Source organism: Humulus lupulus, chromosome 7 (assembly GCF_963169125.1).
Source record: "Humulus lupulus chromosome 7, drHumLupu1.1, whole genome shotgun sequence".
Lineage (NCBI taxonomy): Eukaryota > Viridiplantae > Streptophyta > Magnoliopsida > Rosales > Cannabaceae > Humulus > Humulus lupulus.
The window spans coordinates 167,428,679-167,451,301 of NC_084799.1; the positions used below are offsets into that span (position 1 = coordinate 167,428,679).

At 36.3% G+C, this 22,623-nt stretch overlaps 1 protein-coding gene across 3 annotated transcripts; it reads left to right on the forward strand.

Moving 5' to 3' along the window:
• The first annotated feature begins 11,652 nt into the window (after window positions 1–11,652).
• Window positions 11,653–21,773, forward strand: LOC133788792 (la-related protein 1A). Of its 3 annotated transcripts, none has more exons than XM_062226392.1 (15): window positions 11,653–12,243; window positions 13,011–13,560; window positions 13,773–13,929; window positions 14,071–14,161; window positions 14,315–14,386; window positions 14,686–15,218; window positions 16,568–16,640; window positions 18,135–18,239; window positions 18,320–18,627; window positions 18,921–19,064; window positions 19,143–19,277; window positions 19,371–19,410; window positions 19,586–19,731; window positions 19,930–20,034; window positions 21,158–21,773. In XM_062226392.1, exons 1-15 carry the CDS (start codon window positions 11,965–11,967, stop codon window positions 21,309–21,311), a joined length of 2,892 nt encoding a protein of 963 aa, XP_062082376.1. In that variant the 5' UTR covers window positions 11,653–11,964; the 3' UTR covers window positions 21,312–21,773. The 3 variants fall into 3 exon arrangements, with proteins under 3 accessions (XP_062082376.1, XP_062082377.1, XP_062082378.1); XM_062226393.1 differs by having other exon boundaries at window positions 11,654–12,243; window positions 16,571–16,640; XM_062226394.1 differs by lacking the exon at window positions 19,371–19,410 and having other exon boundaries at window positions 11,654–12,243; window positions 19,143–19,206.
• Window positions 21,774–22,623: the final 850 nt, after the last annotated feature.

Sequence of the window (22,623 nt, forward strand, 5' to 3'; positions counted from 1 at the left end):
CTTTAGTGACATGATTGAAAAATCAATGGAAGTATTCATGGATGACCTAACCATTTTTGGAAAATCCTTCGAGACATGTCTTCTTCATCTTGAAGCTGTTTTAAAACGATGCATCGAGAAAGGACTTGTCCTCAATTGGGAGAAATGCCACTTCATGGTATCTTCTGGCATAGTCTTAGGCCACATTATTTCTGAAAAAGGAATTGAGGTTGATCAATCCAAAGTCGACCTTATCTCCAACCTGCCGACTCCTAAGACTGTCAAAGACGTTAGGTCATTTCTTGGTCATGCTGGTTTCTATAGGAGGTTCATACAAAAATTTTCAATGATTGCTCGTCCGCTAAGCAACCTCCTAGCCAAAGATGCCACTTTTGAATGGACACCTAAGTGTGAGGAATCATTCCGAACGCTTGTCAATTCACTCACTTCCGCTCCCATCATTCAGTCACCCGATTGGAGTCTTCCTTTCGAGATCATGTGTGACGCCAGAAACTTTGTTGTGGGAGCTGTGCTAGGACAACGAAGGGAGGGGAAACCCTTTGTTGTCTATTATGCAAGCCGAACTCTCAATAGTGCTCAAATGAAATATTCCACTATTGAAAAAGAGTTGCTTGCCGTTGTCTTTGCTCTTGACAAATTCCGCTCTTATTTGATTGGATCACCTATTACAATCTTCACAGATCACTTTGCCCTTAAGTATCTCATTTCCAAAAAGGATGCTAAGGCGCGATTAATATGGTGGATCCTTCTCTTGCAAGAATCTGACATAACGATCAAAGACAAGAAAGGTGTTGAGAATGTCGTCGCAGACCACTTGTCCCGACTTGAATTTAGTGATCCCGCTGACGATCCACCTATTCATGATGATTTCCTCGATGAACAATTGCTTTCTGTTACTAAGTTGCCATGGTACGCTCACATTGTAAACTACTTAGTAACAGGTGAACTCCCATCTGAATGGAGTTCACAAGACAAACGCAAATTTCTAGTCGAGGTGCGCAATTTCTTTTGGGATGACCCGTACTTATTCAAGTATTGCCCCGACCAAATCATGCGAAGATGCATCCACGACGATGAGGTGTCTAGTGTGCTGAATTTTTGCCACAATGATGCTTGTGGTGGTCACTTCTCTGTGAAGAAAACCACTGCAAAAATCTTACAATGCGGCCTTTATTGGCCCACTTTGTTCAAAGACACCAATGATTTTTGTCGTTCTTGTGTAAGGTGCCAAAATTTAGGATCCTTATCTCATCGGCACATGATGCCCTTGAACCCAATTCTTGTTATCGAAATATTTGATTATTGGAGGATAGACTTTATGTAACACCCTACTTCCTTAGAGCCGTTACTAAGTGAGTTTGAAAACGTGCTTTCATCTCGCTAATCGAGGTTTTAGATCAAACAGTGTAGCTAAGCTATAAGTAGAGGAAAAACCTTAGAAATAGTAGTTTCCATAGAAAATCATAAAAGGTTTACACTTGGGATCCCAAAATACAGTTTAGAAATGTTTACAACATATTAATTAAACCAAGTCGACTAGACGACAAAACCAGAGTTTGTTTACAAGCATCTCCCAAAATCCTCTGGCCGTGGCAGCCAGGCTGGCCAAACATGTACACGCCGCCCCACGCCTGCTATACTCATGGTTGGTTGAATTTCTCTTTACCCTTACCTGCACCACAGATCATCTGTGAGCCGAAGCCCAGCAAGAAAACCCACAAATAGATAACATATGCAGCACATATATCAAACATATAAATAGGCCACCAATTGGCTAAACACATACGGCCTAGCCGTCCCAGGCGTTTACCAAGCCCTAGAATCGCGGACCATGCCATGAGGATATCCCAGGTATCCTTCTAGGGACTCGCCCTGGCAACTCGCACCCCACGTGCTCAACGCTGCTCCCGGCCCCTTGCCGTTCTCGGCCTTGCACTCAACGTGCCTGACGCCGTTCCCGGCCCCTCGCCGTCCTCGGTCTACACCGTTCCTGGCTCTTGCCGATCACTCACATAATATTATACATGATGTAACAACAAGTACAGAATTCTAGCATAAACAGATAAAGAGCTACGCTCAGTAGTTCTAACATATTGGGCTCGGCCCTGCATATTAATCCATCCAAACACATTGGGCTCAACCCTGCATATCAATTCACTTAAACACATTGGGCTCAGCCCTGCACATAAGCTCTATGGGAATAGGGGTTTTCTTACCTGAGTCCCAAGCTCTCCGAGCACCGATGTCTCGAGCACAGTCCTCCAACGTGAGCCTCGTCGAAACCCTAGTCATAACACATAAACAATGTCCATCCATCAAATTCTAATCCAACAAATAACTTAGAGCCATAACCCTAACCTCCGGGTCCTTGAAATCTATCAATCCGGGTGATATAATCCATCCCGAGCTTTACCCCTTGAGTTCCCAAGCCTAAAAATACCCTTAAAACTCAAACTGGCACAAAGGGCCGCGGCCCCACCCACAAGAGCCGCGGCTAGCCTCGAAACAGAGGCTAGCACCTCACTGACCCCCACACGGGCCGCGGCGCGCCCACCAAGCGCCGCGGCGTGCATGAACCTTCTCGGCCTCCCATGACCGCGTGCGCACACGGGTCGCGGCGCACCCCTCTTAGGGCTGCGGCGCTCCACACCGAACCCAGATTTTCCACCATTTTTTTCCACACCTTTCCTCAAACCAATTCACCCAAAACTCACCTATCTAACCCAGATATTTAACACATATACTCCAGCTCAATAACAACACCAAAACCCCATCAAAATCTACTCCAAAACCCAACTAAAGTACTCAAGAACATATCAAACTTAACTAGCATGCAACTCTTACAAACCAGCAGCAAATTAAAGCATAATCCTATAATTAAAACTTACCCTCTTGCTGAACTCAATCCTTGAAGCTGATCCTCAATTCCCCAAGCTTCAAGCTCCCAAGTTTCCTCTGCCCAAATCCTTGCTTAAACTAGCTTACACCAAATTCCCTTAAGTTGTTTCTTAGAGAGTGAAAGAGAGATGATAATGGTAAGAGATGCTATCCTTAGCTGAAAACAGAGATATAAGTCAGTTTCCCAAAGCTTCTAAATATTTCCCCTTTTTGTTTTATTTGACTTAAGTCTAAAGGGTTATCTCAAGGCTCGGGGTACCAAAACGTCCCCGATGGCAAAATGGTAAATTTCCCCAATATTCCCGCCTAGACATTCTATCATCAAATATATCTCCAAATATTTATTTGCATGTCCCGATAATCCCATAACACACCTAGTACCCCAAATTACCCCTCGACTCGCCCCGAGTCGGAATCTCAACCCCGTTGTGACTCTCTGGCTAACCGCTCCCCAGGACTGTCTCGGATCGTGCTGCACAGACATTTCATATACATATAACATATATCACATTCATGCCCCTAATATCCAGACGGGGCCCACATGCACATTTAACTCACTAAACATGCATCACTATCATATATCCACATTAATTCACCCATTAACACACTAAAGCATAATAAATCATTTATTGCCCTCTAAGCACACTAATCAAGGCCCTAAGCCTGATTAGCAAATTCGGGTCGTTACACTTTATGGGACCGTTTCCACCTTCTTTTGGCTACCTTTACATTCTTCTCGCTGTGGATTATGTTTCCAAATGGGTTGAGGCTGTACCATGGCGAACCAATGATAACGCTACAGTTGTCAAATTCTTGAAAGAACACGTGTTATCCAGGTTCGGTACCCCTCGCGCTATCATCAGTGATCAAGGCACTCATTTTGGCAACCGATCCTTTGAGGCTCTTATGTGCAAGTACGGTGTACTTCATAAAGTTGCAAATGTCTATCATCCATAGGCCAATGGTCAAGCCGAGTTAGCCAATAGGGAGATAAAACACATTCTGGAAAAGACGGTAAATCCCAACTGCAAAGATTGGTCTACACGACTTCTAGACGCTCTTTGGGCATACCGCACTGCTTTCAAGTCCCCTCTTGGGATGTCTCCCTATCGGCTTGTCTTTGGAAAAGCCTGTCATTTACCTGTCGAGCTCGAGCATAAAGCATATTGGGCTATCAAAGCCCTAAACTTTGATCTGAATGCCGCAGGTATCAATCGCAAACTCCAGTTGTCCGAAATTGAGGAGTTGAGAAACGATGCATATGACAATTCCAGGATTTATAAGGAAAAATTGAAAATCGCTCACGACAAACAAATCCTGCCGAAAACACTTTGAGCCCAATCAAAAAGTGCATTTGTACGATTCTTGCTTGCACTTGCATCCCGGTAAACTGCGATCGCGATGGACTGGACCATTTGTAGTGAAGTAAGTCTTTCCCAACGGTTCGGTGGAGGTCGAGGACCCAACCGATGGGAGAATTTTTCGCGTCAATGGCCAAAGATTGAAGCATTACATTGAGAGTGTGAGTCATGTTGAAGAGGTCCTTCTTAAGGACCCAATCTATACACTCTGAAGTTCTGAATAGTTTGTTGTTGATCTTTTTATTTTTATTTTTCATTATCTTTATTTTTCTGTCTTTCTTTTATTTTTGTATGCTTTTCGTTTTTGTATTTTGTTTTGGGGTATTGTTACTAGGCTATTTTCGCTCTCGCCTCATGGACATGGTCATCATCCAGGTGTTCTCTCTCCTTACCTTCTTCATTGATTATTCATTTTGACATTGAGGACACTGTCTGATTCTTGGTTGGGGGTGGTGAGCATGCATTTGCTTTCATTTGGAAAATCTTATTGTTGTGTCATTAGCATTCATTTGGAAAACATTATTGTCTTGTTGAATTTTTAAGTCAAATTTTCTCAAAATTATCCAAGCATGAGTATAATTTGTTGGTTTGAGTCAGTTCTTACTATGTTTAGCTATTAAGAAGTGATTTTCAGAGTTCTTTTGTGCACTTTCCAAACATGTGATAAATTGGTTGTTAACACAAATAGTTGAGAGAAATTTCAAGTTTAAAGTTTTTCATTTCTTGGTGAGTTGTGAGAGTGGAGAAAACAACTTTTTGAATTTTTATTGATCATTTGAGTTGGTAAAGTCACATATTTGGAATTTAAAACATGACATTTACTAGAGGGATATTTTTCATTTAAGATAAGTCTTTGTAATAAATTTGTGTTCTATTTATTTTATTGTATTTGTAATTTCCTTTTTATTTTTGTGTTGTCTCTTGTAAAAAAAAAATGAAAAAGAAAGAAATTAAAAAAAAAAAACAAACAAAAGAAAAAAAAAAGAACAAGAGCAACACTTCCTTCTATTATTTTGTAATTGTTAAAAAACTAAAAAGAAAAATAGAAAATATATATATATATATACATATTTCTATTACTATTATTCTGTGTAATTGTATTAAAAAAAATTATTATCATTATAGTTCACTTTCTTATTTATCATTGTTAGTTAGTTGTCATTTTGTTCTTGGAGTCTTCTCATGTAAATCCCAAAGGTTGTTTGTCATTTGAATTCCAATAAGCTGATTTGCCTATCTTGTGATCAATATTTGTTCAGATTGCTTGTCCTAAAAAGTTTATCTTTTCTCATTTGAGTGTAAACTATTACATTTCCAACTCCAAGAGTGTAATCCTTCCCATACAAATACTTTCAATGCTCGTGAGGAATTTGGAGTTGAGATCTTTATACTTTTGAGATTTTTCGATACTATTTGTGTTATGACTTGTGATAAAAAGAATATGGTTTGGTGCACACACACACAACTTTGAAATTGCAACTATAGCTTAGATAGTAATTTCTGACTTCTTGCTGATACTTTGAAGATGCTTAGATGATTTTGCTTGGTTTGACTTGATTGTTCAACTTGATAATTTTATTTTTCGCTTGAATTGCTAGGGACTAGCAATAAGCTAGTTGGAGGTTGTGATTAGTGCTCAAAAATGCAAATTTATTGGTTTTAAAGTGTAAAATAAATTAAGTTTTAATTAATATTTTTATGAATTTATTGTAATATATTTTATAATTGAAAATATTAATTTTAAATTTAATTTGTGTTCAATTTTCAGGAAATAAATTGCATTTGGACACTAATAAAAATGGAGAATAAAGAAATAGTTAAAACTGAAAAAGAAAATGAAGAAAGCGGCATTTTTGAAGAAATGTAGCTCAGGCTCGTTGGCCCAAGCCCAGCAACCCAAAGCTGCCAGCCCTCCACAGCCAGGTGTCGCTCTCCCCTTGCGCCGCGCGTCCCAGCTCCTTGCCCGCCACCTGTTCACAGCCATTCCCTTTTTCCCTTCAGCTTCTCCTTTCAGCCATTCCACCACGTGATCAATTCTACCATCAATATCATCTGCCAAAGGCCCACTAGGCCCAATAACGTGACCCCCAGCCTTCAAGCAATAACGTGACACCTGTCCTCCAAATTGCTTCAACAGCAGCCAGCCGCGCCACGTGGCGCGCTCCCATCGGATGCGGCTGGGTCAACACTTCCAGCTGCCACCAGCCCATTTTGTGTGCTCTTTGGGCCTTGGACCTCCTATTTTGACCTTAAAACTTATCTTTTTTTTGGTGTTTTTGAAAAAGAGCATTTTGACTATACACAAAAATAGCTAGGGTAATATTAATAATAAGATTTGATTTTTCAAAATCATATTTTATTATTAATATTTCAGATTTATTTTGTAAACCCCATTTTGTTGTCTAATTTCTTTTTAGTCCTTCTCTCCATCTATAAATAGGGACACTTTCTTCACATTTGATATGTAATTTTTAGAGTAGAGAAACTATAGCAAAATTTCCACTCACTTTCTTCTCATATTTTCTTCTTAGAATTTTGTGAGAATCATGAGCATAATGGCCTAATCTTCCTAGGAAGGTTAGGGATGATTCCATATGCAAGTGATGTTATTTTGCTACTTTGATTTACTATGTTCTTAATGTAATATATTTGAGTTATTTATGTTCTTTCATCTCTATCTTTATTTTGTTATCTTTATTTACTTATGCTAATAGTATATAGGATTAGTCATGCTCTTTCTATGTGTTTCTAATTAGTAAAAGTAATATTGATACATAATTTTATGTCTAATCTTCTATTGCATTATTGCCCTTGGATATTTTGTCATTTTTAGATTTTTCATAAGATTAACATTGTGCTTTCAAAGTAAAGAACTTTATAACTCAAATGGACTTTTGTTAGAAAAGAATATGGACTTTAATGCTAGATTTTCCAAGTAAATGTTGGGATGCGAACTATTTACTTGTGTATTTTTGTAAATCAAGTAACCAAGTAACTAAGCAAGCATATGGATGATTCTTGAAACCTTTCCATTTTTCAAACTCTTGATTACATCTTACATTTATCTCACATATCTCACTTTATCATTTCATAAAAAAAAATACAATACCAAAATCTCAAACCTCTTTCCACTTACAATTTTATTTATTTCTTGTTACTAACTTTTTGTGTTATTTTCTACTAATCGTTTGATTTTAGGTTATCTCCTTGTGGATCAACCGCCCGATTATACTACAACCACCGCCTAGTGGTTGTCACATTTTGGACGTTAAACAAGAGAAAAGCAATCAACTATTCTGAATGTTTTAAAGATCAATAAAGTGGGAATTGGAGCTTTGCTGGAGAATAAATTGAAGAAGGAAAAAATTGATGATATGATGATTAAACTGTTTTGTGGCTGGGATTACTACAGCAGTAGTACCTCAGAAGATCGTATTTTAGTACTTTGGCGGAAATCGTTTACAAAGGTTCAGGTCCTTTTGGATCAACATCAATTGGTTCACTGTTCAGTAAAAGTCACACGCATGCCGATGGAGTTTTTAGTCACATTTGTCTATGGTCTCAACACTTTAGATGAGATATTAGAGTTGTGGAGGGGATTTTCTTGCATACATGTTATAAATAGGCATTGGTTGATTATGGGAGACTTTAATGATGTTTTTAATTTTGATGATAGAGTGGGAGGGAGGACTATTAGTGTTGATGAATTACTTGATTCTAATGCCTGGCTTGCTCATTCCCAGCTGGTTTCTCTCAAGAGAATTGGTTCAAATTTTACCTGGTCCAATAAGCAAGATGGAGGGGATAGGATATATTCAAAGATTGATCATGTGTTCATTAATGAAGATTGGATTGATGCTTTGCCTCACTCTATTGCAGAATTTCATTGGGAAACCTTTACGGATCACTGTTACTGTCTCATACAATCGCTCAAGCTGGGATCGCTGGGCACTAAGCCTTTTCGGTTCTTTAACTTCTGGACAACTCATAGAGGATTCAAGGAGGTGGTTCTAGACAGTTGGAATAAACCTTTGGCAGCAAGGGGTCTGTTGGGTGTGACTAGGAAACTGCTTAGACTAAAGCATGTTTTGAAAGCCTTTAATAGAGAGGAAATTGGAGAGGTTGAACAGAGATATCACCAAGCTAAAGGAGACTATCAGCTGGCTCTCACTAGAGCTCAAGCTGCCCCAACTGATTTGGTTGCACAGGAGGCTGAAAAATCAACAGCTATTCAATATCAAGATCATGTTGATAGATACAGAAGCTTTTTAATTCAAAGGAGCAAAATTACATGGTTGCAGAAGGGAGATGATAATAATGCATATTTTCATGCTTGCATCAAAAAAAGAAGAGAGGAGAATCGTATTGTCTCCTTTATGAATGAGCGAGGGGATATTATTGATGATTATGAGGCTGTGGTTCATCATTTCCTGGACCATTTCAGAGGCTACATGGGCAGCTCTAGTTTAGCCAATGGCTCATTTAATTCACAGTGTATAGAGTTTGGTACTTGTCTGGATATTGAGATGCAGCTGCAGTTGACTAGGGACTTTGGGAAATCTGATGTTAAGAAGGCTCTCCTTAGCATTCCGGGCATAAAAAGTCCAGGGCCGGATGGATTTGGTTCTGAATTTTACAAAACAATGTGGCTGGATATTGGGGATAGTATATCAGATGCGGTTCTTGGATTCTTTCGAGATGGCAAAATCCCTGAGGCGCTCAATGAAACATCGCTTGCTTTGGTTCCTAAAACTGATTCGCCTAGTCGAGCAGTTGACTACAGGCCCATAGCTTGCTGCAACACATTATATAAATGCATCTAAAAAATGATCTGTAGTAGACTATCGGAGGTTCTTCCTCATTTGATAAGTCAAAATCAAGGTGCCTTTGTTAAAGGGAGATCATTAGCTCATAATATTCTTATATTTCAAGACTTAATCAAGAACTACAATAGAAGGAATTCTTCCCCAAGATGTGCTTTAAAGATTGACTTGAGCAAGGCCTATGACACAATAGACTGGCGCTTTCTAGAGAAATTACTGATCTGTTTTCGGTTCCCTAACCGATTCATTCATTTGGTGATGGTTTGTCTTCGTGGCACCTCTTATGTTCTTATGCTGAATGGTAGAATGCAGGGGGGTTTTAGGGGTGTCAAGGGTCTTCGCCAGGGGGACCCTATATCTCCTTTATTATTTGTCTTGATTATGGAATGTCTTACAAGGTTGCTTCAACTAGGGGCTCAACAACAAGAGTTTAGATATCACCCTCTTTGCAAAGGCCTTAAGATCATAAATCTCTGCTTTGCTGATGACTTAGTGATATTTTGCAAAGCTAATAGCGGCTCAGTCCAGGTGGTTAAATAGGTTTTTGAGGATTTCTGTAACAACACTGGTCTGAAGGCTAACATCAGTAAATCTCAGGTGTTTTTTGGAGGGGTTTTGGCTACTGTTAAGAACCAGATTCTTCAGATATTACAGCTTGATGAGGGAACTTTCCCTCTTAAGTATCTGGGGATCCCTATGCAGCCAACAAAATGGAAAATGGCAGATTGTGGTGAGATTCTTAAACAAATCAAGCTTAGACTTCACACTTGGGCTAATAGACATTTATCTTATGCAAGGTGGACTCAATTGATCACTTCTGTTCTTTTGTGATTGCGCAATTATTGGATGAACATATTCTTGCTCCCTCAAAGCATTGTCAAAGAAGTATATAAACTTTGCTTGTGGTTTCTTTGGGGCAACAATGGTACTAGAAGTAAGTTTCATCCCACTTCTTGGTCCTCAGTCTGTTTGCCGAAAAGATTTGGTGGATTAGGATTTGGTGAAGGAACTAAGTGGAACAAAGCAATGCTAGCCAAATATATCTGGGCTATTAATCATCAACCTGAGACTCTTTGGGTGAAATGGGTCAACACAGTGTATTTAAAATGCCAAAGCTTTTGGCAGTACCATCTTAAGGCGGATACCAGTTGGTATTGGCGCAAGATCTGTCTATTGCGTGATGTGTTTTCTCAAAAGGACATTGATGCAACTGTTAGGCATGGGAGATTTAAAGTTGGTTTGCTGTATATGAATTGTGTCCATCAAGACCCGATCAGGTACCATCCTTTTGTTTGGAGCAGAATAAGTGTGCCAAAGCATAGATTTATCACTTGGCAAGCGGTGAATGAGAAGTTATTAACTCGAGACCATTTGCACAGAGTGCTCTTGCAGCTTAATAGTCTCCTCTGCCCAGTTTGTGAGCTAGTTGCTGAAAATCATGAGCATCTATTTTTTGACTGCAATTTTTCTCAGAAGGTAGTCCAGCAGGTCCAACTTTGGCTGGGGTGCACTTGGCCTTTGAAGTTCAGTGACTGGTCTCGGTGGATTGAAAATGTGAGAAGAGATTTTATAGCTGCGCTTGTGGCTGCTGTCTTCTCAGCAACGATTTATTACATTTGGCATAATCGTAATTCTTGTTTTGTTAATCACTTCTCTTATAGTGTCAATTGTATAGTTGATATGATTAAAAAAGATATTAGCTACAGATGTAATTGCTTTACTCATAGGAAGTTGACAAGCAAAGAGTGGGTTTTTGTGAGGAAATTATCATATATGTAATGTTGTTGTTGCCTTCTTAATGAGGGAGTTTGGTTTGTAATTTGACTGTGATTAATAAAATATATATATATAATTCTAATGAATTTCAAAATATTTAAACATTTTTTTGGGCTAAATCTATACTCGTCAAATTAATTTTGGTTAAATTGAACTGTTTTTAATATACAAAATGACAGGGAACATAATACCTAATGAAGAACCTGTCACCTAATGAGGATTCTACGAAATCGGCCCCATCATAAATATGGTAAATGATGCGAGAATGGTAGAAAAATTAATAATGAGAAGGTGGCCGTAAATGAAGAACCATCCCCACACCAAATCACGCCATTTTTATCCATACACTTTGGAACAATGCAATATGTTTCCTAAATGCAATATGTTTCCTAATATTATAAGTTTGGAAAAATTAATTAGTTTATGACATATTATTTTGGTTCAATCAAATCTATACAATGATGTGTTTGCTAGTTTTATTTTATAAAATTTTATGATACAATTAACTAATTTTATATATCGGTTGATTTTATTTATTTATAAAAGTATCTTTTAATATTATTTTAAATATTTAAATTTCTTTTATAAAAAAAATTCAAATTTCATGATTTTTAGTAAGATATTTTTTTTTTAAAATTTGAAAATATAACCGAATTCTGTTTTCTATTTATCCTTTAAAACTTAGGATTCGAAATTAAAAAACAAATTTCCCTTCAAAAAAATATTAAAAAACAAACCTAAATTCTAGTAAAATTGTTTGGTGAGAGGAGTATAAAACACGACAAAAAAAAAACCTAAACAATCTTCTCCTTACCGGCAATACGACTACTTTCTTTCTTTTTTTCCTCTTTCTGCAACTGTCAATAGTACTCACTCTCACTCTCTCTCTCCTAAAACCCTAATTCTCTCCTCGTGCTCGCGACTGAGTTGAAACCCTCGCCATGATCACTGCCTACTACTTCTACCTCTAGCTCTATTGCTCGCAAGTTCTTTCCTTTTGCCCGATTGTGTCAGTGACTGGTGTGGTGCCAATACAACAATCCGTTATTTCGGTTGAGAGAAAAGAGAGCGCTTTCGGCTTGTTGGTTGGTGAGATCGGAGGAGGGATGGTGGTGGCGGAGAATGACGGTGGGGATGATGGAAGGGACCTCAATGGTGGGCCCAAGTCGCCGTGGAAGACTCCGGCGGCGCTTGATGCCAAGGCGGCTGCGGATATGCCTGTGATGGGACCTGCGGAGTCTTGGCCTACTCTTACTGATGCTCAACTGACTAAGAGTAATCCGGATTCGGCTAAACCGCCCTCTATACCCGCTGCAGAGGCAACAAACGCCGGTCCGCCTTCTAATGCAGTGGAGCCGCCGCCCCAGTCTCCGGTTGCTGTGCAGGTTTGGCTATTGACTAGTCGATTTTTATACTATTCATTGTTATTTGTTTTTTGTATTATCTTTACGTTGGACAGTTTAATATAATACATACAAGTATTAACTTATATATTCCTTTCTAAAAGGAGGAACTTGGATGTCGATCTAATAGGCTGGGGTTGGGTCTTCGTTTTTAAAGAGCGTCACCATATGGGTTGGTGATCTAGTAATAATTTGTTAGAGGAAGATGGTATTTTTAGATGTTGGCATTTAATGGGCCTGGTTGTGTTGGGGTCTTTATTCTCTATATACTTTTATTGATATAAAAGCTTCTTCTGAATATTTGCTTCCTAAAGCTAGGAAATTGGTATCTATGTAGTGAGATTCGATATTTTTTAGAATTAATTTCTTGCGGCAGTGTCTCTATAAAATTCTGGTTTGCTATAAATTGTTTTATTTTTAAAAAAAATTGAACTATAGAGAGGTCTGGCTATGATTTTTGAACCAACGGATGACGTGGTTGATGTAATATCTTGTAATGGCTGAGCTTTGTGGTTTGTTTTTGTGGCGTTTCGAAGGATACACTACAGTCTTGCTTTTTGTCTCAAGTGTGTTATTTATTATTTGTTAATGTAGTTTATGTCCAAGTGGTAATCATATCGCGATTATTCTGTATCATTCTTGTTTTTAACAAAACATTTTAATTAAATAAAAAAATGATCTTTGCCTAAAAAACATTAAAAAACAAGTAGACATAGTTTGACTGTTTACATTTTTGTTTGGTCATCCAGGGATCCGTTGGGCATCAGAAGACATATGGCTCAGGAAACCTTAATCTCTCCCACAAGAATCCATCATCACGACATCAAAGATCAGGGTCTAAGCGTAATCCACATGGCCCTGGTTCTTTTCCTGTACCTGTACAAGTACCTGTACCTTTTTTCCATCCCCTTCAAGCTGCAGTTCCACCTGTCATTCATCCTATGGGGCCTCCACCACCTATGGCAGTTCCTGCGTATGCATACCCGCCATTCTCTGGACCTGTTCCAAATGTTGAAACTCATTTGGGAAAATCTGGATCTGAGACACCAGTTCAAGCTTTTATGACACCAGCTCAGCCTCTCCCTCTCCCGCGAGGGGACCAAAATGTTTATCCTGCCCACTTTTCTGGTAGAAGACCCACTACACAAGAATCTGCCAGCCATTGGAATCAGAATTGGCATCACCAACGAGCATTTAGGGACAACGTTCCAATGCAACAGGGTGTCGGACCAAGAACTTTCGCCAGACCTCAGTTTTTTCCTGCAGCTCCCGGGTTCATGGTCGGACCAAGTTTCCAGGGTAATTATATCAATCAATAGTGTGATTGTTAGGATAATGTTATTTCTCATTACCAAGTTTTTTATTTGTGTTCTCGATATGGAAAGTATTTTCTCACTAGAATTTTCCTGCTACATGTGCTACAAAAGTAACATGCATTTGTATAACCTATTCTTCTTTCTCATTAGTTTCTAAATATAATAATTTACAACTGGCTAACATCTTTTATGCAGGACCAGGATCTATGTACTACGTACCAGTTGCACCCCCAAGTGCTAGGGGTCCTCCATATATGATTCCATACTCTCTTAGCCCTGGGGCTCCAATGGTATCCCCGAAGGCCTTGGATTTAAAAAATGATTTAGTGAAACAAATAGAGTACTATTTCAGGTAGGTGAGCTAATGTGAATGGAAAAGTGCATTTTATTTGCTGCTTTGTGCATGCATGCATGTAAGTGCAGATAGTTATTTTTATTTATTTTGTTTGTACAAGAGCCTCGATATTCACTGACATTAATTTTCATTTGGCAGTGATGAGAATTTGCAGAGTGACCGTTATTTAATTTCTTTAATGGACGACCAAGGGTTGGTTCCAATATCCCTCATTGCGGAATTTAAAAGAGTAAGTTCAGACTTCAGAGATAAATAATCAAATGATTGATGCTTCAATGATGACATGATTTTCTGTATAACTATTTTTTATTTTTAGCTGAGGGCAGTTCTGTTAAGACTTATTTGGGCACTGTTCTGTCTAATATATCTGTTTTTGATACAGGTTAAGAAAATGACCACAGACATACCATTTATTCTTGATGCGCTGCAAGCCTCAGTTACTGTAGAAGTGCAGGTTATTTTCTTTATGTTCAATGGAATTGTGCTGATTGTTGCTCTATCTTTTTGTTCATTGAACTTTATTACTGCTTTTCAAATTCAAAAGCATTAGTGTTAGATGCATTCTTAAAGTTCAGCCAAATTTTGGTATGAAGCATTCTTAGAGTTGTCAAAAATTTACTTTTCTAATGTTCCTAGAACTTCCTGTTTTAGCAAGTCCCTAGAGGTCTCTTATCTCCTAGATTTTACTGTTCAGTCTTTTATATGTTTTCCTCCTTTCTAACATATATTTTAATTTGGATTATGTACTTTTAGGGCAACAAGATACGGAGGCGTGATGGGTGGGAAAAATGGGTTCCAGCGCAGGTCGATTCCATTGTGACATCAAAACCCCATACTCCCTTGGGCAAACTTTCAGAGAAGTCTGTCTTTGATAACAGTGATGGACATGGTGATAGCAAAAGGGAGGCTTCTGAAAAAAATGTTGACCTAGCACAAAATGATGAAAAATTGACAGAGCAGTTTCCTCTAAACAACAATGCTGGTGGATCTCCTTTACATTCAGGTGGATGTGGTGACTCAATTGGGAAGTCAAATGTTCCATCTAACAGCAAATGCTCAGATCTTGCCAGCAATTTGTCAACTTGCACAGACCACTTGCAAGGTACCAAACTTTCAGAATGTGATGATCCTTGTACTGAAGGCACTCAAATGTCAACAGAGGTGGCTATTAAGAATCATGACGACATATCCAATGATTTTGCCAATACTTTTATGCTCGACGAAGAACTGGAACTTGAGCATAAAGTGACAAAGAATGATGGTCTTTCATCAGCTAGAAGGCACAGGTAGTTTCTCTGCTTGCTAATGCACTTTGTTTTATGTTTGGTTACACATTATGTAGGGATGAAAGAAAATGGTAAGGGTAGGGAACTGGCGGACCCAGCTCTTGCCTAGGGGGCATTTGCCCCCCTGAAATAAAAGAAAATTATGTAGCTCTTTTTTGCATTTTAGCCATTTCTATATAAAATTTTACTATGATGCACCTGTTAGAATTTTTATTTTATTTTTGCATGTAATTTTTATACTCTGGTCATTATTTGTAATTTTATACTTTGGCAGCTGCACCCACCTGATTTTTTTTAAGCAAAAATTAATGTAATTATTATTTGCATTTTAGCCATTTCTATAAAAAATTTCTATGATGCACCTGTTGAAATTTTTTATTTTATTTTTACTTGTAATTTTTATACTTTGGTCATTATTGTACATTACTACATTTACAGTTATATTTTTATATGAAATTTTCAAAAATACATATAAATTGTATATTCTTTTATATATTACACTCCCCATGCACAATAATTTGGGTCTGCCACTCTTCAAAAGAAAAAGAGAAAAAAAGCTTGGATGAATAATAAAAAGCAGTTATTCTTTTCTAGAGTTTGATAGAGGGGGGAAAAAGTAAATTTAAAGTTACTGTTTACCATTACATCATTACTTCAAATCTTGCCTGATTTTTCAAAACTCTTATTAATTTGAAAAGTTTTCCATTTCTCTTTCTTAATTTTTGGAGGATTTATATTTAGTATTGCATTATTCCCTTTTTCTTTTTGATAAGAAACAAAAATTGTATTAGAAGAGGAAAAGAATTACAGATAATATGGTATCATTGTCTATAGATATACGGAATCCTCTTAAATTGAAAAAGATAATCTTTTCAAAGATCCTAACAGGTACCCAATATTTATTTTTTTCCCAAATTTGTGAACAATCCAATTCTACACCCTGAATATCCTAGTGTCTTTCTACCAAAGAGCCCAGCAAGTGGCCTTAATAGCAACGATGCATAGTTTCTGTCTGCTTTCTTTGTAAGATATCTGTGCGAAACCCATTGTACTTCAAATTCTGTCAGAAACAAAGACCATATTTTGGTTGAGAAAGGGTAATGTAGAAATAGAGAATCCCCCATTCTGATTTTTTCTTCCACATTTTTGTAACTTTTCCTCCACATTCTGTTATCTTTTCTCTCTTTTTTACCTCAACCACACATTTTAGTATTTTGCATCCGAGTTGAGTTTTTTATTCTACTTGTGGAAATTTCTAAATGTGTACAGTTCCTCATGTAAGGGATAGTTCATGTGTAGTGACTATTTCCTAATGCCTGTATTTTAATCTTGAATGCCTTGTTGACCAGTAGAATGGATGATGAAGATGAAGAGGTCATAGTTAATGATCAAGATGTCCAAAGACTTGTCATCGTCACTCAGGTACGAGCTGGCATCAAGTGAAATTGCTATACCTTTTTTAAGGTTCTGTGACTTATAGTGAGTATAATGCCATGTCATTGGCTCTTTTGATATTAGAATCTATAGTACTACTTTGCCAGTAACTATTATTTAGCTTTAGTTTTGGAGTGTATATTTTACAAAATGTTAATTGGCCTTGTAATACACATTGTGTTCATAACTTCTTTACCTCCTGAAGCATGGAGACTATTGTTTATCCTGGAATTTCACTCTCAAACAAAATAAGATTTTTGATATTTTTTCTTTTGTGCTTAGAAGTCATTCAAACAACCTTTATTCGGCTTTCCTTATCAAACAATATTTTATGTAACGATTTACTACAAGCGAATGTTCCATTAAATTAATAAGTCAGTATTTCATAATGATTTCACCCCCTGTATCTTGGGAATACTGTCCTTGAGTTTGGTTGTTGAGCAAATCATGTTTTTGTGGGTTTTATCTTTTGGAATTTAAATTATCAATGCTAATTTATACTCTCTTCGTCTAAAAGTGTTTCTTCAAATGGATTATTGGTGCCTTTTTTTTTAACTATTGACACTTCAAATCCAAGAGATCATTGGTTGTGGTTTTCCAGGCAAAAATAAGTGTGTAGATCTTTAACCCGATTCAAACAGCGTGATTAACATTACTAAATAATTAGTGTGGCCTTATTGCCATCTTTTTATTTTTTCATTTCTTTCTCTAACCTCTCTTTTCTAAACAAGTACATAAAATTTACATTAAATTTTCACATCTCTTAAATTCTTATTGAGATAATTTATTTTCCAACCACGTAATAGATGCAAACAAAAACTTGAAGTTTTTCTTTTTCCTTTTCATTTACATATACACACGCACATGAACTAAGTAACTTTAAATATATTTGTATATATATGACTATTGATTCACAATCTGTTCGTTCGTGCTTATATAAAAGCAAATTGTATAAAATTTTGAAGATATATTATCAAACTTAACCCTAATATTGTAGATGTGTTTCAGTGTTTGTGGTGTGAGGGAGAGGAGATTGCTAAGATATAGGGCAGTATTGTTAATACTAAATGAAGCTGTTCATGTCAATTTTCCAAAGATATTTCTATATATAAGTTGTATGTGTAATTAATTAGGATGGGGAGAGATAAAAGAAGGGGAACAATAAAGCCACCACCACCCAAATAGTTAACATCACCCTTCATTTTGTAAATTTTTTCCTGAAAAAATACCCTTGAATGAAAATATACGAATGTACTCGTATGGCATCAAATCTTACATTCCTGCTTTCCTGAATGTATTGCACTAAGTCTTGTGGCTCTCATTTCTTTTGATTGCCTTGAAATCAACTAGTTATAGATTAAAAGGGATTGGTGGCTTCTTTGCTATGTTGCATCATATGATGACTTACCCTTTTTGATCTGTGGCAAAGATGTGTTCTGAAGTAATTCTAAACAATGACCATGCTCTGCTTTGCCTTTACAGAATAGTGGGGTAATTGATGGATCTACAATAGGTGGTAAAGAATCGAAACCCATTTCCAATGAGCTTGCTTCCACTATAAATGATGGTCTTTACTTCTACGAGCAGGTTGAGAAATTAACTCCTTTTGGATTGTTTGTTGACCTTTTACATTATGTCAGACAATTCTGATGTCCAGCTGTTGGCAGGAACTGAAAACTAAGCGGTCTGGTCGTAAAAAGAACAACTCTAGCTATTGTGCTTCAGGACTGTCAAATTTGAAACCTGGAGAAAACTCTGCTGGAAACAATGGACTTGAGGACTCTGGAAGTGCTAATTCTCGAAAGAAGCAGAATAAAAGTTTTCAAAAACACCAGTCATCCCATAAACAGAGATTTTTTTCTAGCACTTTTAGGAATCATGGAAGTGGTCGGCAAATATCAGGAATCATATCAGAGAGCCCACCTAGTAACTCAGTTGGATATTTCTTTGGGTCCACCCCTCCTGAAAATTATAGGTTAGTCTAAAGTGACTGTTGGTTCTGTTTTTGACATTGTTGCTCTATTTATCAGCTATGATATTCTTTTGGCTAGCATTTTTGAGGTACTTTATTTTCTGAGACTGAGTGCCAAAATCGAGTAATTCTTATTAGCAAGAATATCTGTTCGCTAACTGGTAACAATTCGGTTTGAGTACTTTTCATGGTTCTGTTGTTTAATTATCATTTACTTTGGTTTTCAGCCTTAGGTTTTCAAAATTGAGTACCTTTCATTGTTCTATTATCTAATTCTAATTTACTTTGGTTTTCAGCCTAAGGTCTTCAAAATTGAGTGTTTCTCCACATGGGATCCTCTCAGGTAGTAGTCCACCCGTGGGTTCTTTGCCCAAGTCATTTCCACAGTTTCAGCATCCAAGTCATCAGCTTCTTGAGGAGAACGGTTTCAAACAACAGAAGTAAGGAAATAATGATTCTGGATGTATTCATATAGTGAGCTCAAAATTTTCCGTTAACCTAGTTACCATTTCTTTTAGGTACCTGAAGTACCAAAAGCGATGCCTTAGTGACAGAAAGAAGCATGGCATTGGTTGTAGTGAGGTGGATTGCTTCTCCGAACTTCTTGGCTTCCTTTATTTTATTTTATTTATTAACTTATTGATTTTGTGGGGGTGAGTATGGAGATTTTTTATATTTTAAGGATCTTGATAAAGTTAATATATTTGGCTACAACTTCTCACCATTTTATCCCCTTGGACACAAAGGTTTAGTTTCAGATTTTGGTGCCTATGGCCACTAATAAAAGTTAGTACCATCTATCTGCTTGAATATTCAAACCTCATTTACAGTTCACTTGCATGAAACTGTGTACATTGTGGACATGATCTTATGGGCTTTGTTTCTTACTTTTTTTATTGGTCATAAATATTCTTTGATGACACTGATATTTGAAATGTGTGCTTTGTCACTTTTGATGCAGGAAATGAATACTCTTTATAGATTTTGGTGTTATTTCCTTAGAGACAATTTCGCCCCTTCAATGTATAACGAGTTCCAGAAATATGCGCGAGAAGATGCTGCTGCAAGTTATAATTATGGAATAGAATGCCTTTTCAGGTTTTATAGGTATGTGCAATGTAATAAAGATCTTCTAGTTTTATTCTTTATTCTCACAATCTTAAAGTTTCAATAGAGAAGTTTTTTTTAGAGAAAAAGATTCTAATTTGCTGTGCCATTATTTTTCTTTTAATTAGTGTGCTTGGGCAGGGCGAGTCCATCAAATATATATATTATGGAGATTAATTGAAATTTTTGTTACTGTAGTTATGGTTTGGAAAAGGAATTTAAGGAGGACTTATATAAGGACTTCGAACAGCTTGCACTTGAGTTTTACCGAAAGGGCAATCTTTACGGCCTTGAAAAATATTGGTAACTATTTCTTCTACTTAAGTGTTTTTATATTTCTTATTATAATAATCAAGGTTGAAAGTATCTGTTTTCGAAATTTCGGTACTCTAATTTTATGGAAATATCAGTCCATGGAAATTTTAAGAAAATTAACTGAAATTATAAATATTTGTCTAAAAAATATATAAACAATTTTTTTATCTATTATTGTTAGAGATATTTAAGAGATTCCTTGACAACTTCAATATGATGTGATTTTTTTTATAAAACAAAATAACAAAATATATCGGTGATACATTGGAGATATATCTGGGAGACTTATTTTTTTAAATATTTGAGAACAATATCGATTATATAGATATTTCTCGGACATTTAGTAGATATTTTGGTAGAAGTTTTTTTCTGGACCTTCGCTTTTTTCGATATATCTCATATTGTTGATTTTTTCTTCCGCGTTATTCACCTCAATTGTTGCATGATATTTTATGGTTCACCTCAATTGTTGCTTGATGTTGTATGGCTCATTTGTGAATGTTTGCAACTGTAGCTTAAGAAAATAGTGGTATTTTGGAGTTTTTATTATCATTTACTATATGTAATTTATTATCAGTTTTTATTGTTTGGATTGTGAGATTGAATAGAATTACAAAATGTAAGAGAGAAAATGTAGAAGAGTGAATGAGTGGATGATTTGTCAACAATAAATTAGAAAAAAACAAATTGGATGTAGAGTTGTAATTTTTTTATTCTTATTTATGAAATAAATGAAGATGGTGGGGATTGGATAGGATAAAATTATCCAATTTTTGTAATGAGATTAAGTTATTCTATACTAGAAAATTATTTAGGTCGTTAGATTATATTTTTAATAACAAAATTAGATGATAAAATTTATCTAATTCTATTCAATCCTATCCTCCATATGTGACTGATGGGACTAGAACTGCTCACCTCTTACACGCACTCACACATTCACTCACTTGAGACTGTCTCAAGTGGCCCATTTTGGAGCAATTATCAAATTAGCAATTATATAAATATTTCTGATTTTGAATTTGAGAAATTGATCAAGTTGGCCATTGGTTATTCCAGATAATAAATTGTTCACTGTGACAGTTTTTTTAAAGTCACTGTTTTATGGCAGGGCGTTTCATCATTATCGTGAACAACGTGACCAGAAAGAGCCTCTACAGAAGCATCCAGAATTGGATAGACTGCTTCGGGAAGAGTACCGTTGCTTGGGGGATTTTCGCGCCAAGGAGCGAAGTGCTGCTACCTTGAAAGAGAACAATCATTAGCTAGTTATAATGCCTACCTGAGTGGCATTAGAATTGGTGAAATGATAATCAATTTTGAATGACAGATTCAGCCAGCTTGTTAAAGATTTTTGGAGTTCACGGCCAATTTTTGATTTGGAGGCAAAGAAAAGAGAAAGAGATGGTTTTTTTTGTATAATATTTTGTTGCTGGGATTATTTACACACCTCTGTGAGGGCTGCTGACTGCTGAGTTTTTTTTGTTGGAAGGTTTTCCTTTGCTCGTCGGTATGTCTTTTGTACGGAGTTATCTGAGCTTGGAGAGGAGGTGCCTGTCATTGTATTCTCTCACATTTGATCCTTCTTTGGATTGTAACATGTATATATATCAAGCCAAAAAAAAAAAAAACGAAAAAAAGCAAAAAAAAAAAAAAGAAAAAACTTGTAGTTTAGACATTGTGAAAAATGAAATAAGAGTTTTGAAAGTCTAATTTGTTTTGGTTAATTTTCATTTCAACAGTCATCTCTTTTTTTCACATTGATTTTTTTCGTTATGAATTGCTGGCTTTTGTCTGTCGTATATAAAAATTCATTTTAGACATCTACTCATTTTACTTTAACTGATTTGGTATATGCAATTCTTACAATTTTCTGAATGAATAAAAGAAATGGAACAAACTTATCAACGTCCCTACTTTGAGTTGTTAAGGTTTAGGGTTTGCTTTCTGACCCCCTTTAATTTCTATTTATATTTATATATATATAGGTATTTCTTGCAGATGATCTGATATTTCCTCAAAATTAATAACTGAATATGAGATGAGCTAAGATGGATAATGAAAAAAAAAAAAAGAGATGCTTTCCCCAGTTGGAGACAACTCGAAAGAGAAGAAATAAGTAAATAATATGTGGGTGTATTGATTTTTTTTTTCTTTTCAAAATAAAACTCCCCATAAATTGCAAAATCTGTTGAATTTATTTTCCAAGAGCAAAAATATCGCAGAACCCATTATTTATACTTTTACCGTTAAAAATACTTTTTCTAACCTGACTTTATTATTTATTAAATTTATGGATCATAAAATAAATGATGTTTTTTTTTTAAAAAAAAAGAAGAAAATACTGAATTTTTAACTTTATTTAAAAAAAAAAAAGATTTTGGTTTTTCAGAACCAATTCTAGAATTTTTAATCTAAAAAATAAGGTTCGTGCTACATATGCCAATAGAGTAATTATTGCAGATACAACTAGTTACCTTCCATTCAATATGTCAAGCGTGTCTGGAAAACATTTTACAAAGAATTATAAAAAAGAAACTCTTGTAGCACTCAATATGACATGGAACATTTACACAT

Coding starts and splice junctions, on each gene's coding strand:
- LOC133788792 (XM_062226392.1), top strand. CDS start 11,965: ATGGTGGTGGCGGAGAATGACGGTGGGGATGATGGAAGGGACCTCAAT. Junction 12,244..13,010: donor AGTCTCCGGTTGCTGTGCAG/GTTTGGCTATTG, acceptor TTGGTCATCCAG/GGATCCGTTGGGCATCAGAA. Junction 19,732..19,929: donor TGCCTTTTCAGGTTTTATAG/GTATGTGCAATG, acceptor TTGTTACTGTAG/TTATGGTTTGGAAAAGGAAT.